Here is a 15,500-nt window from a genome sequence, read left to right as displayed (position 1 = left end):
CCTTCAAGAGTAAATTGGATGCTTATCTTGCTGGGATCCTATGACCCCAGCTGACTTCCTGCCCTTTGGGCAGGGGGCTGGACTCAACGATCTCCCGAGGTCCCTTCCAGCCCTAATGTCTATGAAATCTATGAAATTCTCCCTCTCAGATACATGAATGCAAGGTACATAAGCTTCAGTTAGAGCTGTATCCATGTATAAGGGACAAAACGTATCAGATCACAATTGCAGATGGCTTCAAGAAATGAAAACATTAACGTATCAGTCAGTGATAAAGGTGGTAGTGTTAAAGCAGCGGTTTTCAAGCTTTTTGAGCTGAGCCCCCTTTGAGCTACAATTTTGTGCATGGCACGCCCCTCACCCCAGAGGAGCAGCACAGCCAGGCAAAGGGTGCCCCTCATCTTAGCAGCCACCGTGGCTTGGCTCAGCTAGGTGAGGTGGGCTCCACCCGTTGCAGCCCCAGTACCTCCTGCCTTGGCCCTGCTTTGGCTTTAGGCTGCGCGACTGCCACGCTGGGCTCCCAGAGAGATAGCAGCCCATTGGCAGAGCCTGCCCATGTCTCCTCACCCCCATACCCTGCTACGAGGCTGCAGCAGTGCCAGCTCCTTGCAAACTTTGTGCCTGCACCCCCACAATGTACCTTCATGCCCCTACCCCCAGGGATGTACACCCCAGTTTGAAAACCCCTGTGTTACAGTGATGTTGTAGCCGTGATGGTCCAGGAATTAAGTGAGAGGCAAGTATTTCCCCTGAAGGAGAATGTCTTGAATTAAAAAACTTGTCTAACTCTATCCCAAATATGCAGTTGCTTCAATAAAAATAAATACCACCTTAAGAAATTCTTGTCTCACTGAGAAAGAGAGACATGCTGATCACAGTCCACTTTGGGAATATATAACCATTAGCATTTTGGTGACAGAAGCTATAAAAGGTATAGAAATCAGGAGTGGGGATAGGCAGCAAGAATTCACATTCCTTTTCCAGAAGCACCCAAACAGGTTCAGTTCTCAAGGTGTTGCCAGTCAGGACAAAAACTGACTGCAAAATAATGAAAGGAAAAAAAAAATGGAAATTAAACTCCTCTGTGTAACTAGTATATATGGGATTGCTTAAAATGCAGGTACTTCAATTTGAGTGTGTCAAAAATCAGTCTAATGTTTTCTAGAGTAATTTACAGGAATCATTTCACTTGACTCTCTCTTGTACTCTGATTATTAAGAAATCAAAGCAAGTATTCCATACATTTGAACATGAAATCTGAGACTCTTCTTACATAAGTTAAAGTCCACTGCATCATCAGTCTGAATATTAATACAATATATGTATATTTGCACTTTATTTTCCACTGTATGAAGTATGTACATACAAAACTGATCCACATATCTTTTTTAGCAACAAGATTTCATTTTCATATAACTGAAGGTGTGAGACTGACATTACTGTTTCTGTGAACAAGTAATTATGCATTTTTTTACATTAAAATGAATAGCCTAAAAACATTTTTCATAGAAAGCAACAGAGAAGCAACTAATTATTGATAGATAATTATAACAATAAGTGACAAATGAATGCACTTGATCCAGTTTGTTTCCCGATACTTTTCTTGTTTTTATACTTCTGCCTCACCTACACCATCCTTCAATTTAAATACACAATACCAACACAATTTGCTTCTTGGCCATCAAGCATGTATTGCTTGGTATAAGCAAGATTTGAAGTAAGATTACTATGAACATAGTGATTAAGTGAGACAGATTGCAAAAGGGACATCTAGAAGCTATTCACTGAATATAGCGATAGTGCCCCTATGGGTCCTGGCAGATGTTATATTTATGGTGCAATTGTGTTAGTCATGCCATAAATTGTAACATGCCAAACATTCAGCCAACTCATGATGTGATAAAATAACAAATAAGGTATAAGTGGATCCACGTTTAATGCTTCCATTTAATGTGGAACATTTGTGTATATGGTTTGTATTCTACCTTAAACTAAACATGTGGCATGTGTCCCAGACCCCGGCTAGCCCCATGCCCCTTCCCAACCATCTGAACAGGTATGGTGCAATCCCAGGGTCTTCAATCATAGTCCTCTCCTAGGGCAGTCCCATATTTGAATCAGAGGAATTTTGTGTTCCCTTCCAAACACTGCACATCTTGCCATGCTCATTGGTATGGCGCATAACATTCCTCATGTCCCAATCAGGCCATTATTTTAACATCCACTATGGGGCCTGGAAGAAGTTGAATACTTATTATCTTTATTAAAAAAAAAGGGGAAAAAAGAGCAGAATGAGCTTTCTAAAAGTTTTAAATGGGTACAAGATATAACCAGCAACACACCTTTAGCTGCAGAGTACAATGGTGCAACAGGGAAATGCCCACTACTACAGTACCACATATGCGTCAAATATTAGTTTTCCTATGGAATCTGCTGAGTAACACTTGTGAAATGTACAGTCCAAGAGGCCAGTCATAAGCAATGTGAACATCTAGCACGATTGTCTCCTTGTTTCCTTTCTGCATCTTCTGAACTGGATTGAGTTGAATAAGGCATTCCTTCAGCCATTTCACCCTGTGCATCCACTGCTTCTGGAAGGGCATTCATTCGCAGTATGTCGAAACAGAGCAGATAGTCCTGGAGACAAGTGGGCAATGGCAACTTACGGATAAATTTGTCAGATCGTAGGTGTTTGCTTTGTAAAAGGGACCGGATCTCAAGGCGACAAAGGTGGGACAGGGAAGGGATAAAGGCTGTAAAATGAAAAATAAAAAAACCAAACTGAGAAACAGAACTGCGGGACTCAGTGCCTAATGTTTTCTCCTCACTTTGACTTCTCCCCTTTGCTAAGTGAATACCAAATAAAGTCTACACTGTTAGAAGACTAATAGAATTGTAGCAATTTATAAAGAAGTCTAGAACTAGAGAACCAGCATTTTAGAATGCCTATGCATCAGCAAGAGATAAAATGTACTTAATTCTGTTCATACGTAGCTGTCAATGGAAACAAACAACTTTACTCTCTACATTTCACTACACTTGTCTAAACAGCCAGCTAGATGGAAATCAGAAAAAGTCATGGGACATGGTGACTGAAAATTTAATCCAAAGAATGCCAGGCTAATAACAGAAAAAATAATTTAGTGTAGAGGGAGGGGAAAAAAAAAGAAAAAAGAAAACATTGTCTATGTAAAAAATGGTTAATGATAATGAGATTCCATCATCTTTTCTTATTATTGTTCAGGTTATTGCTAGCCCGTTTTTCCTTTAATGAACTAAAATTCTCAATCACATCTTTGTACAGTACACCTAGGAATTGCATTAATCTATGCTGTTAGCCTATTTATTGTACTGTGCAATGAGAAAATTATAAACCAGAGGTGTCAAATAAATGGCCCACTGGCTGAAGCCCTGCAATTCAGCCCCCAGTACTGCCTCTGGGTCTAATCAGATCCACATAGGGCACAGCACAGGGCCAGTCTGTGGGCTGGATCTGGCGTGTGAACCCCTCCTCCCCCAGCATACCCTGATCTAGTGGCTGCTCCAGCTGGTCTGGAACCCATGCTGCATGTGGCACAGATCCCAGAGCGACCGCAAAAGGTACTGTGTGGCACAGTCTGCCTGGAGTGACGTGCACTGCTCGCAGCAACTGCCCCGACCCAAATGCACTGCACACGGTACCCAGTCAGTCTAGGACCTGGGCTGCATGCAGCGCCTCAAACACCACATGCAGCACAGGTCCTGGACTGGTCATAGTGGGCGCTGTGTGCAATATGCATCCCAGAGTGGGCACTGGGTACTGCCTGTTCCAACCACTCACGGATCTGCACTGCATGCAGTACGGATCCCAGACTAGCTGAAGCAGACACCAGAGATCAGACATGCTGAGAAAGTAAAAGAGGCAAGAGGTCTGCGGGCACCCCTGCTGTAAACCATCCCTTTGGGAATTTCTCTTCTTTCTACATTTCTCTCTCTCTCATCTCAAGTCAAGGACCAAAGGTCAAGTGACTAACAACATATAACTAACAGACACAAGAGAACCTTGTGCTCTTACTGTTTAATACAAACTCTAGAATGCAACTTTAATCCTTTTATTTTTGTTCTTTTATAGCACATTCTGAAAAGGCATGTAACATTAGTTTTTTGTTGCACCTAAAATATGGCTATAAAATCTGTTTAATTAAGGATGATCAGAAGATGCTGAATGGTAAATAAGAATACCAGACATTTTTCTTCAAAAATACCCTGTCATATTAAAGAACAACTCGGCTTGGTAAGAACTTTTTTTTTTTCCTTTTCAGTCTCAGACAGAAAACAGAAGAAATAACAAAATATGTCTGGGTAAATAAGAGAAAGAAGGAAATGGCAATGAAACTTAATTAGCTTAAGTCATCATAAAGGAATTGTCTTCTTTCACTCCCTTCTCTTTTTCAATCTTATGTAAAAGAAAAAAAAAAATCACCTTTTAACCACACATTTCTCACCAGCAGTGCTGGTAGCATCTTTATTAAAAACCTATTACTTTATTAAACAATCAAGGTCCTGATGCTTATTTATACCATCACAGCAGTGCAAAGCAACCAGAAGTCTGTAGATGTTCCTAGACTGAGCATTTTCAACCAAATGTAAAATATCTAAGCCAAGCTGTTTTTTTTCCCCAGTTGTCAGGAAAAAATGGTAAAAAAAAAACCCCAAGAAATTACTTCCCATCTTGCTACACCATCAAGTCTCAGATATGTCTCAAAACACATGAGAAAATTTCTGCCCTGGCTTATGAACAAAGCTTCAAAACATCTAAGCAGATTGAAGTAGTTGGGGTATGGCAAGAAGAAAGGTGAAACCTGGCCTAAAAGGCATAGCTTGTACAAATCTTAGCTATAAAGTTACTATGGCCTCATACACGCATTCAGTTTCTCCTCGGAGAGTCACTGCTTCCTCAGGAGAAACCATGAATGTACACAGATGTTCAGGCTTTTTCTCCCAGAGTAAAAATAGCAGCTGCAGGAAAAAAACAACCTGGGAACAACAAGAGGTTAAATCACTCCTAAGAGAGCTTCTCCTGGGAGAGCAAGTCTATGCAAGCTGTGGCTTGTGTCCTCCATCATCCTCCTCCTCCCACAGAGACAGCATGTTGCTCGCTGGACTCTGCTGACCCACTAGGGAACAGAATATACCCCCTTCCCAATCCTCACATTGCGCTGCAGAGAAATGCAGGCTGCCCATGGGCTGCCGAACCAATTAGAACTGCCCTACACACTACTGCCATCTATCACCAGGCAGACAAAGGAAGCCTGCAGAACATGCTGAGGTGTGCGTACAGGGCCCCGCTCCCTGGCTAGAGATTGCAGCATTGCAAACTCTCTACTTTTCAGGGCCTCATCATTCAAATGTCTGTACATGTGGCTCTGGGTAAATTTTCCACCAGGAGAACAAACTTGGGTGAATTTGAGATTATTTTAATGTACATGCACAGCCAATTGACTTCTCTTAAATAACAAAAAACAAAAAATACAGCTTGAATTGAAGTTAAGACAGATTTTAAAAGCAAAAAAAGGTGTCAGTCAGCACACCAGACTTTTTTCTTTTTTTAAACAACATTTGGGGGCTGAAGGAAGATGTGGAACAATGGAGTCAGTAAAAGGTAGCACAGCTGAATGTCAGGGAAATGGAATCATAACATGAAAGAAATTCAAATAGGAAGGGCAAAATGGAGGAAAGGAATCATAAATACAAGAGGAACGCTTCTACCAGTTGGATAAAGTGAAAGAGAGAGGGCAAGTTATGGAGAGAAGTGTAAAGGTTAATTTAATTAACTAAATATCTGAGCGCAAGCATTACTGTACATCTCCTGGCCCACAGAGAAAGAAAGAAAAAACCCTGCAGTTTCAGATTCGAATTTAATATAACCTTTTCATTATTAAAAAGGTGGTATTTCATTCCCCTGTTTGTCTATTTAGCAACTGACGATCTCATACTGTAACTTCTCTCTCCTGCTCCCATGAGTGGTCTGTGGCTACGTGGTTTCCATGAGTAATTGGATGACCTTTATCTCAAGAACAGGAGTGTGGCAGAGCAACAAGAACATTTATAAAATATAAGAGTGCACGTACATCACTGCTTTAATTGGAAAACTAAACTATCTGCACGGCTGTCCCCTACTCCTAAGCTATGGTCTGCCTGAAGTCCCTTTCCTCTTAGGCTATAGCCAATCTGTAACATCTCCCCTGGTGTTACAAATTGGATCTCCTGACTTTCAAATTCTCTTTTTGCTAGGAAAAATATGGAATGAAATACAGTAACATGAATAACTAAAATAAAGTCTTAACTTTGAAGATGTTTTTGTTTACTCTATTTGTCCGGTCTCTTCTCTCAGGTCAGGATGAATAAAGCACATTTTTCAAGCCTTGCTGATAGCAACAATCCTTTGGTCCTTCCTACAAAACAGGAAGGAAAGGTCTCTCCCTGTTCTGCTTAGTGTGGGAGGAGGGAATAACATATCCTTTTCTTCTTTCCTCGACAGTCCATTGGCCCATGTAACTGAATATACTAGTAGGAGGCATCTCTTCTGGTGTCCATGAGAAAAGTTTGGTTTTTGGGGGGTTTTTTGTTTTACATATCCCAGGCCAAACTGGCCAAAACTAATTTCAAATCCAAGAGTCCAGAACCATAAAGTGGCCCTACTACTGGCAAACATCCTCCACACCCATCTGGAGCTTCAGATGTTTCCAAAACCTTTGGCAGGCATCCTACCTGCAGCCCCACGCCCAGGGGCTTGGGGTTCAGATGCACCTGAGTTTTGCTTGTCTTTAGCCCTAAGGCCCTCAAAGCAAGCTAGGGAGAAGACTCCCAAACAGTCAAGAACTAGGTGGTCAAAGAGCAGAAGAGGAGTAGTTGCTGGAGGTTATTTAACCTAGTCTCCAAGGGAATATGCTGGCCCTACAGGGCAGGCTCCAGTACTGTTGGAGCAGCACTGGTTTGGCAATAACCTATCATGCAAGACCTAGATGACATACAATACATTAGTGTTCAAACACCTACACCTAAAATCAACAAAGACAAAGAAATTCAGAGTTAAGGTTTTGTTTCTGAAGTATTGCTGCAAGTAAAGAATAAAGAAACCAGGAGATCTTGGCAAAATTTAGCCCATTAAGGATAAAATGACAACCTTAAATAATTCTCGCAAATCAGTAGCCCAATGCAGATTCATACTTTCACAATACACAATACCTTGTCATTACATGACAGGCACAGTTTAGGAGACCAGTAATCCCAGAAGCCAGTCTTGTGCCTCTGAACAATTTGACCAAGATTGCTTAGCCTATTAGATCAAGAGATCCACAGCGCCAAATTCCCTCATTTCTTATTTTATGGAAGAGTCCTAGTTCTGGTTAATGCTTTTTTAAAAAAGGTTAAGCTATATAGGAGTTTTATCACAATCTAGTTGGCATTCCGTCAGGTTGCAAATCTCATGCAACTGAATCAACCTACAACTTCAATGGCATATTTTCATAATACACCTTGGCTTGGCATCATGAAATTGCCAGCTATGTATTACTTACTCAATGAAGAATCATATTCACTTCAGAAGGCAATTCTGCAATTTTACTTGATTAGTTCTTCCAAGGGTTTCTTTTTGGGTGGTTACTGGAATTTTCTCCAGGACTGAGAAATACTCATCTAGGACAGTGGAGCTCAACCTCTGGCCCACAGGCTCAATCCAACCCATGGGGCTGTGTCATTTAGCCTGCAGGGCTCTCCACTGGTCCAGATATTTGGTGGAGAGGGAGTGGTGGCATGTTAATTGCTGTGGCAGAGCCCTTCAAGTAAGCATCATTCTTTACTGAATCCTAACCCTTCACAGGCCACTTGGCAAAGTAAAAGAAACCCATTTTTTAAAATTATATGAGTTTTAAAACCAATCTCGTGACTAGGGAAGAGAAGGCACCAGGAATCCGAGACAGTTTTTAAATGCTTGTTTGGCAACACTTGCCCACTTGAGTACTGTTCTATCAGAGCTTTCCAAGTTCAAAATACTGTGCGCCTGCACAGGGGGTGTTGAAAAACAAACAGCTCTACACTCAAACAATTAGCAGCAAGTAACCTTTCTTTTCTTCCCTTAGCACTGAGGTTGAACTACTGCAATTAATTTTTATGTGGTACTGAATACAAGTCTCTCTCAGTCTTCCCATGCTGAGCTCAAAAGGGCTGGATGGCACTGTTACAGTTGCAAGTGGAATGCAAAACACCACTGAAACTGCATCTGGCCTGATTTCAATAGGATCATTTTGGTATTACTGTGGAGACTAACGCATCATTAAACTGACAAACTAACAGCTCAGGATCACGCTCACAAGAATTAAGGGGCTGCCTACTTTTATGAACTAACATAAAATACCTTGACCATTATATAAACATGTACTATAACATTTAAACTGACATTTTTTACTGAACAAAATTACTTTTATTCCCCTGCGAAGTAATCGTACAGATATTTGGTAGTCTCCTTTCTTGGTTAAATCAAGATAGTAATGCTGGAATTCTACAACACAAGGTCAATACAGCCCTGTAAGTAAAATGGAAAGTTCTCCGCAAGCAGCCCACCATAACATATCTTTCAGCGGGATATTATAAAATAATACTTTGGGTATTTTTAGCACATAAAAAACACTTCTCTTTGGGACAGTCTCCAATGTGCAATGATACCTACTTTGCTTTTATATTTTTATCATGGTTTTCAAACAGAGGCAATACTTTTCCCAACAAACTTTAGCTTCACTCTATAGTGTATAGTTTAGAGTAGTTAACTTTATTCCCTTCATTACCACAACCTATTTCAGGGGTTACCCACCTGTGGCACATGTATCACAAGTGGCACAGGGCAGACCGGAGAGGGACAAACAACACGGCAGCATACAGAAAGCAGAGCAACAGAGCAGACAGGAAACACAAGGCAGAAAGCAGAGCAGGAGACTGGGTAGAGAGCACAGAGCAGGGCAGCAGGGTAACAGGTCCAATAGGGGAAGGGGCTAAGAGTGGCACTCTGGGATGGTGCAGGGCTAATTTGAAGTTTGCCCCCTGCCTCCCAACCTACTCTATTTACTCATATATTCAGCCAAGTATGCAACACTTTGTGGTTCTGCAATCCAATGCTTGCTTTGGGTATTTCCAATCATATTTACCATATTCACTCAAATATAAAACAAGGTTTTTTCCCCCTCAATCAGCATGGGGGAAAAGGGAACTTATTTTACATTCCCATATAAGGAAACTTCATTAAATACACTGTCTATCATTAAACTACTGCCAAAACCATGTGCTAAATAATGGAAATCAACTAAAGCTGATTAAATGCAGCCAACACTGAGCATGACTATGAAACACACAGCCCATTTCAGGCAAACATACTGATGGCAACCTACCACAACAATAGTTTAATGCAGCTCATCTATTTAATAAGACATTTGGTAATTCCCATTGTACTCTGTCCTCCTCAGCACCAACTCTTTTTCAAGTCATATTGAACTGCTACACTAAATACATTTCGGCTTCCCCTTTACTCCCACAGCTGAGCTGTGCCTTTCTTTCCCATTTCCAACAATTCCTGTTTCTTCGCCGGCCTTAAATGCCTAGCAAACATCACTAAACAGGGGCCCCCCAACAGTTCACCCAGAAACCCTCTGTCACCCCCTCTCTCAGCCTGTTGCAAATGATTAACGTGGCCCCAACCTCCACGAGGGAGAGCCCTGTGCTTCATCTGCATATACATTTTTGGAGGATCCCAGTACTTGTGACAACATCTGGTTCCAGTTATGAATGATGGGAGAGCTTAGTAGCACACGGATCCTTTGTGGGGGTTATCTGGACCGTACACACATACTGAGCAGTGCTAAGCTGTGGGGTCATAACAGCTTGAAATGCTGTTGATTCTGCTGAGACCCAGCCCAATGAACTGTAGGGTAAATCATGTGCCTTTAGGCTTTGGCCTAATATTATGTATAGTTTATATTATATACAAGTAGGTACAAAAGTGGTACTTAAAAATATGTCCAGGGAATACCTGTGCCGAAACTTGCAGCAGTTTCAGAAATGATAAAACACATCTATTCTGGATGAACTAAGTCGATCGGTAGCCATAGTAATTTTCCTACACGCAAATTACTATAGGTATGTTTATTTCAGTCAGTCTGTTCAGATTCATCCCTCACTTCCATATCCTTAGGGAGAGCAGGGTTTCACAGTAAGGGGAGAGGGGGGCAGAGAGCAAGGGCACCACCTGACCTCTCAGATTCCTTTTCCCTGCTGTAGCAGTGGGAAGGGGACAAATTCAAGGCAAACCTCCAATAAATAAATTATATATGTTGAGCATTATAACAAATGTATTAATTTTTCATATCCAGAATCTAATTATTAGGGGGTCGTCTTTATATTAGAGTCAATATGGTATTTCAATCACAGTGCTCACATGTTCTACAATATGTATTTAAGTTGAAAATGCAACATCTATTTTGGCATAAAGCACAGTTCTACTCCTTGGAAAGCTTTACCAGGCCATGCTTTTATACTTCATATCATACTACGAAGGTCACTATGCAAATAAGCAGGCACCAAGGACAGATTTTTCTAACAACAAGAAGTTGCAGGTTGCACAAAAGTTTTCTATGTTTTCCATCATCTATAAAGGAGATCAAAAGTTATACTGAACAGAAAGAGAAGAGCTGCATTTTACTTCTTCCTCTTTTTCATTTGATTTGAGAACATAGTGCCCACCCGCACCCCTGCTGCCTAAAAAGTTGCATTCAAGAGTAAGGTGAACTTATTCTTGTGGCCATAACAGTGGATTGAAGTTTAATAACAGCAAGAAATCAATATTTGTAAAGTAAAACCTTTTTTCTAAAATGTAACAATGTCAAAGCTGAAAAGTTTTAGGGTTTTCATTTTGGTTTTTTTTAAGTGTTAGTTATATAACCTTTAACCTACTACCACACTGAACGAACTTTGCAGCCGCTTTCCTAACATTCTGTCACAACACTCTGATCTAAAGGGCAACACAGAATACAGCATGCAATAAATGGTGTTTTCGAAAAATATTGGGACTAAAGGGTCACTCTCCAGCCACCTTGATGATAAGCAAAAACCAAATTAGATTTAGAAACAATACAGATTCTTTAATAATTAGACTGTATTGCTGCATATGGATTTGGTCGCTACATATTGATTTGGCTTCCTGTAAAGAATACATTCAATGTTCAAAAACTAAAAAAATGTCAAAAAGCAGCGATCATACTAAAACAGACAGCTACTGCAAAAACTCTAAATCATGCTTCTGAATAATTCACTGCGAACTGTTTTCATAACTTGAGTTAACTACTTTTGAAACAACAACTAACCATTCAGACTTTTAAATTATACAAGATTTAGATACAACTGACAGTCCCTGTCAACAAACAGCACTGTTATTCGTCATTAACATGCTCTTAACAGGTTATATGGAATGGAATAGTAGCTATTTTCCAGGCAAAGTTATTCTTGACATGGAGGCATCCAAATTCAAGAATACCACATTTCGCTAGATAATAAGCACAAGTCTATAGAAGGAAATCAGCGCTCTGGAAGAACAAGGGAGCAATAGAAGGAAAAAAGAACCCAGAAATTGTTTTAAGACTGGTTCATCCTCCACACACACCAAGAAAGAAAGTCTCTCTCTCTGCACTATGCTGTCCTTCCCCATGCCCAATAAGAACAGTGTTGTGATCTGCTTTGAGATCCTGTCTAGAAAGGAACTGTACACATGGACAACCATGTCACTGTGCACCCTGACATAACCTAGAGGCAGCACCTAGTGGCACCAACACCAGAGTAAGTCTGGCCAATCTAGTGCCCCGTGCCCAAATCGCCCATTGCCAAATGATCTCCAGTGGCAGCTGCTACACAGGCACTTTTGTCCACCACTTAAACCCAGCAATGTCAGTGGCCTGCCCTTTCTGTGAGGAAGGAGTGGAGACTTTTTCAAGCCTCCCTAGACTGCCTCCAGCTGAAGCAACTCTTTGCTGTCCCCAGCACCCTCTTTGGCATGCTGGACTTGGACTTCTCCAAGACTATGTACATCTTCTCTATCCTGCATCAAGTGACCAAAGCCAACTTCCTCCTGGGCAAGGCCAAGATGGCTCCTCTGAAAAAGCTGAAAAAACCAGGTTGTAGGGACTGACGCTAATGACACCCTCCAACTCTTCCCCTTCCTGGTCTAGGTGCATGTCCCACTTAAATCTGAACACTTCACCTTGCAACAAAATGTGGACCAGTTTGTGTCATGCTGGGCCAGCAAAGGGGGCCTCTGCAAAGTGGAAGCTGGACAGCTAGTTCTACATGTGGAATCCCATCAGGGGTACAGGGGAAACTGTTTCAGTCTCTAGTGACATGGTGCTTTCTGGTATTAATAACAAGTGTTTCATGCTCTGAGAGGGCCACACACCTTTTCACTTACACCATTTGTTTGTATAATAAAGTTTTAAAAAAGTTAAAAAAATATTTTTTTAAGTCTGTCCCTCACTTTCGCCTCCTTTCCCCACACACACCATATGCAGGAGAAGAGTCAGGGATGGCCAACCTGTGGCATATTGGCATGTGGCACGGGTAGCCTTTGTGCATGGCATACAGCAGATCAGCAAGGAGACAGGGAGCACAGTGGTGAGCAAGGTAGGAAGCAGAAAGCAGAGCAGCAGACTGGCAAGGGGAAGTGGATTCAAGTGGCACTTGGGGAGGGTGCATGGCTAGAAAGGTTAGTCCCCACTGCAGAAGAGCCCGAATTATCCAGAAGTCAATTATCTAAAACATCAATTAACCAGAAGGTTCCCTGACCTTTCCCTTCATTCTCTAACTCATGCAGAGTGGCTGGCTCCTTGACAGTGCCTGACCTATGATGCTCTGTTTTAGAGCCCTGTGGGGACCCTGCTGCCACAGCTGTTTGGGTAGCCTCTTCACAGATTCCCACCAGCATCTAGGCAGCCCCGAGATTCTCCAGGGCTGCTCAAGCCATGGCACAGATTCCCAGAAAAGCTAGTATCCGAGATGATGGTACCACTAATTATTTCAGATAAGTGTATTCATTTATCCATAGTAGAATATTACTTAAGATACAGGGATATGAATTTCCACCCTTGACATGTATGCACCCAAAATCAAGCTTTCAGCCAGCAGCATCCATTGGGTCTGCACATTTGCCCTGAGTGCTCTCATGCTCCCATAACAACATAAGAACCAATACATGACTAACCACCACTGAGCACCCTTTTCTAACTGAAGGATCCAATAGCATAAGAGGACTCTAAATGAAAAGAACATCCCAAAGTACTTCAGTTACTGCATAGATAAGTATTCTGTCTTTCTTCTTTGAGTACTTATTCAAATTACACACACATACACACAGTCCCAATAAGCTCAAAGAGGTACTCCTTGCTACCACCAGCGTATGTCCGTGTGTGCTTATGCCCCAGACAAACCTGAGACTGTCTTAATAAAGCAGTCAAACAAATATTAACCCCCAATTAACTATCATTTTTCCCCTAAAATGATCTGCACATGGCAAATCTACTGCAAATATGAGATCCTCCAAAAGACACACACTTCACGTACCCATCATTAACTATAACTGCTGCCTCCCAAGAGGGGTAATGTTCAATTCAGTGTTGCAATTCTGAATACAATGTCCTAAAGTCTGATACTGGAAAGAATTCTCAGGAATATGTGAACAGTGAGGGGGCAGGGAATTAAATTAAATTAACAATAAAAGCTTCTTCATATATGCAAGAGGTCGTTCAGTTCAGAGCAGAGACTCCAAACTACAGGCAGCAAGAAATAGCCAAGTACCTGGTGGTCGGTCCCTAGGTATTAGAGAGCTAGGGCATTCAGAGTACATGTGGGGACACAACCAGCACTTCAGACCAAAACTTTGACTTCAAGCACATGACTTGTATATACTGACAGCGAGCTTTACACAACACATGTACTCAAAGAAGATTTTAGGTGTCATCACAGGATCCTGTTTCTAATGCACATACTTGACTTTTAATTTCTTGTGTTAAATCGCCGAGGATCTGCATCACAATTCAAGACCAAGTAACACTGAAGTGCCCAATGCAGAATACTGCACACACACACAGGATGTGCCTAACTGCAACATGCCTGCCTTTCCTCCTCTGACTACAGCTGGTTAAAAGAGAGAGAGAGAGAGAGAGAGAGAGAGAGAGAGAGAGAGAGAGAGAGAGAGAGAGAGTGAGTGAGTGAGTGAGTGAGTGAGCGTGCGCGCGCGCACACACACACGGGGAGGAGCAATGGGGATGACAACCTTTTTTTTGATTATTTGTACACACACTTTCTTTAGAATCTGAAAGCATACTGGCCCTGGGAAACTAACCTTATTTACCAGGGTGAGTCTGCATCCATCATCTAGAATATGCCTAAGAATCCCAAAGAAGTTTTTTTTGTTGGGTTTTTTTTTTTTTTGGATAAAAAGAAAGAGGAGTTACTAATTTTCTTCCACACTTAAGTTTGTTAGCTGTAGTATCACTCATGTCATTAGCTGCTAAAAGATTCCCATAAGGAAAGGAAAGGAAAACTTAAGATGGACAAAAAACACCTTTCTTTTTTTAAACGGTTTGCTAATTACCAGCAATAACTTCTCTTCCTTTTTGTTGTTCATACAATTAATTCCTAATGTTAAACTTAGAACACTAAACATTTTTCACAACAGAATGATATCCCAAGAAAAGCACAGGAACAAAACTTCACTGAAGGATTAAGCAAATGAATGAAGTGGACTCCAAAAAAAAATTAAAATAATAATAATAATAATAATAAAAAATAAATAGATAAAAAAAATCAGAACTTATTACAACATATATATTTAACAAAAACAAGTCAACCAGAAAAACTTTCAAGTTTTCCACCACCCCAAAATGATATATTGATTAGTATTAAAAAATGATATATTGATATATTAAATACAATATTCCAAAGAAAATCTTATAAAATAAACAAAAATTAAATTTACAAATATTACAGCAGCACTTTAAAGAAGAATTAGTTCTATAATCGATCAATAGAAAAGGGCTTTGCAAATATTTTTAAAATAGCAAATGTTTTTTAGATAACATAATAAATATGTCAAAATACAGAAAACTACTTCTGTTTTGACTGCCTTTTTTGGAAGGTGCATTTGGCAAGCATCAGTGTTTGTAAACATATATTTATCGATTCTTATTTTTGGCTGACTACATTTTGATTGTAGGAATGAAAATAGGCTGCTAGATTTGTAGATATTTATTATGATATTTATATGCTTTATATTTTATTTACTGTCAAGCCACTAACAGCAGTGGATGGGTACTTTTTAATTGGGTATATAAATCAATAAATGACAAAAGTCCGCAGAAAATTATCTAGGAAAAAAATGTAATCAAGACATATCCATCATCTGCCCTTATATTTTCAAAAAGGCTAAACAA

The 15,500-nt window shown here is 40.6% G+C and overlaps 1 protein-coding gene across 1 annotated transcript in view; it reads right to left on the bottom strand.

The window, feature by feature from the left end:
- Positions 1-1,310: 1,310 nt before the first annotated feature.
- ASB3 (ankyrin repeat and SOCS box containing 3) overlaps positions 1,311-15,500 on the bottom strand; it is a 112,669-nt gene continuing 98,479 nt past the window's right edge. The window contains exon 11 of the mRNA XM_019549305.1: positions 1,311-2,753. Coding sequence (XP_019404850.1) covers positions 2,473-2,753 — 281 coding nt within the window. The 3' untranslated portion in view covers positions 1,311-2,472. The remainder of the gene's footprint in view (positions 2,754-15,500) is intronic.

Source organism: Crocodylus porosus, unplaced genomic scaffold (genome assembly GCF_001723895.1).
Source record: "Crocodylus porosus isolate Cpor-Errol unplaced genomic scaffold, CroPor_comp1, whole genome shotgun sequence".
NCBI lineage: Eukaryota > Metazoa > Chordata > Crocodylia > Crocodylidae > Crocodylus > Crocodylus porosus.
This window is presented reverse-complemented; position numbering and strand designations above follow the sequence as displayed.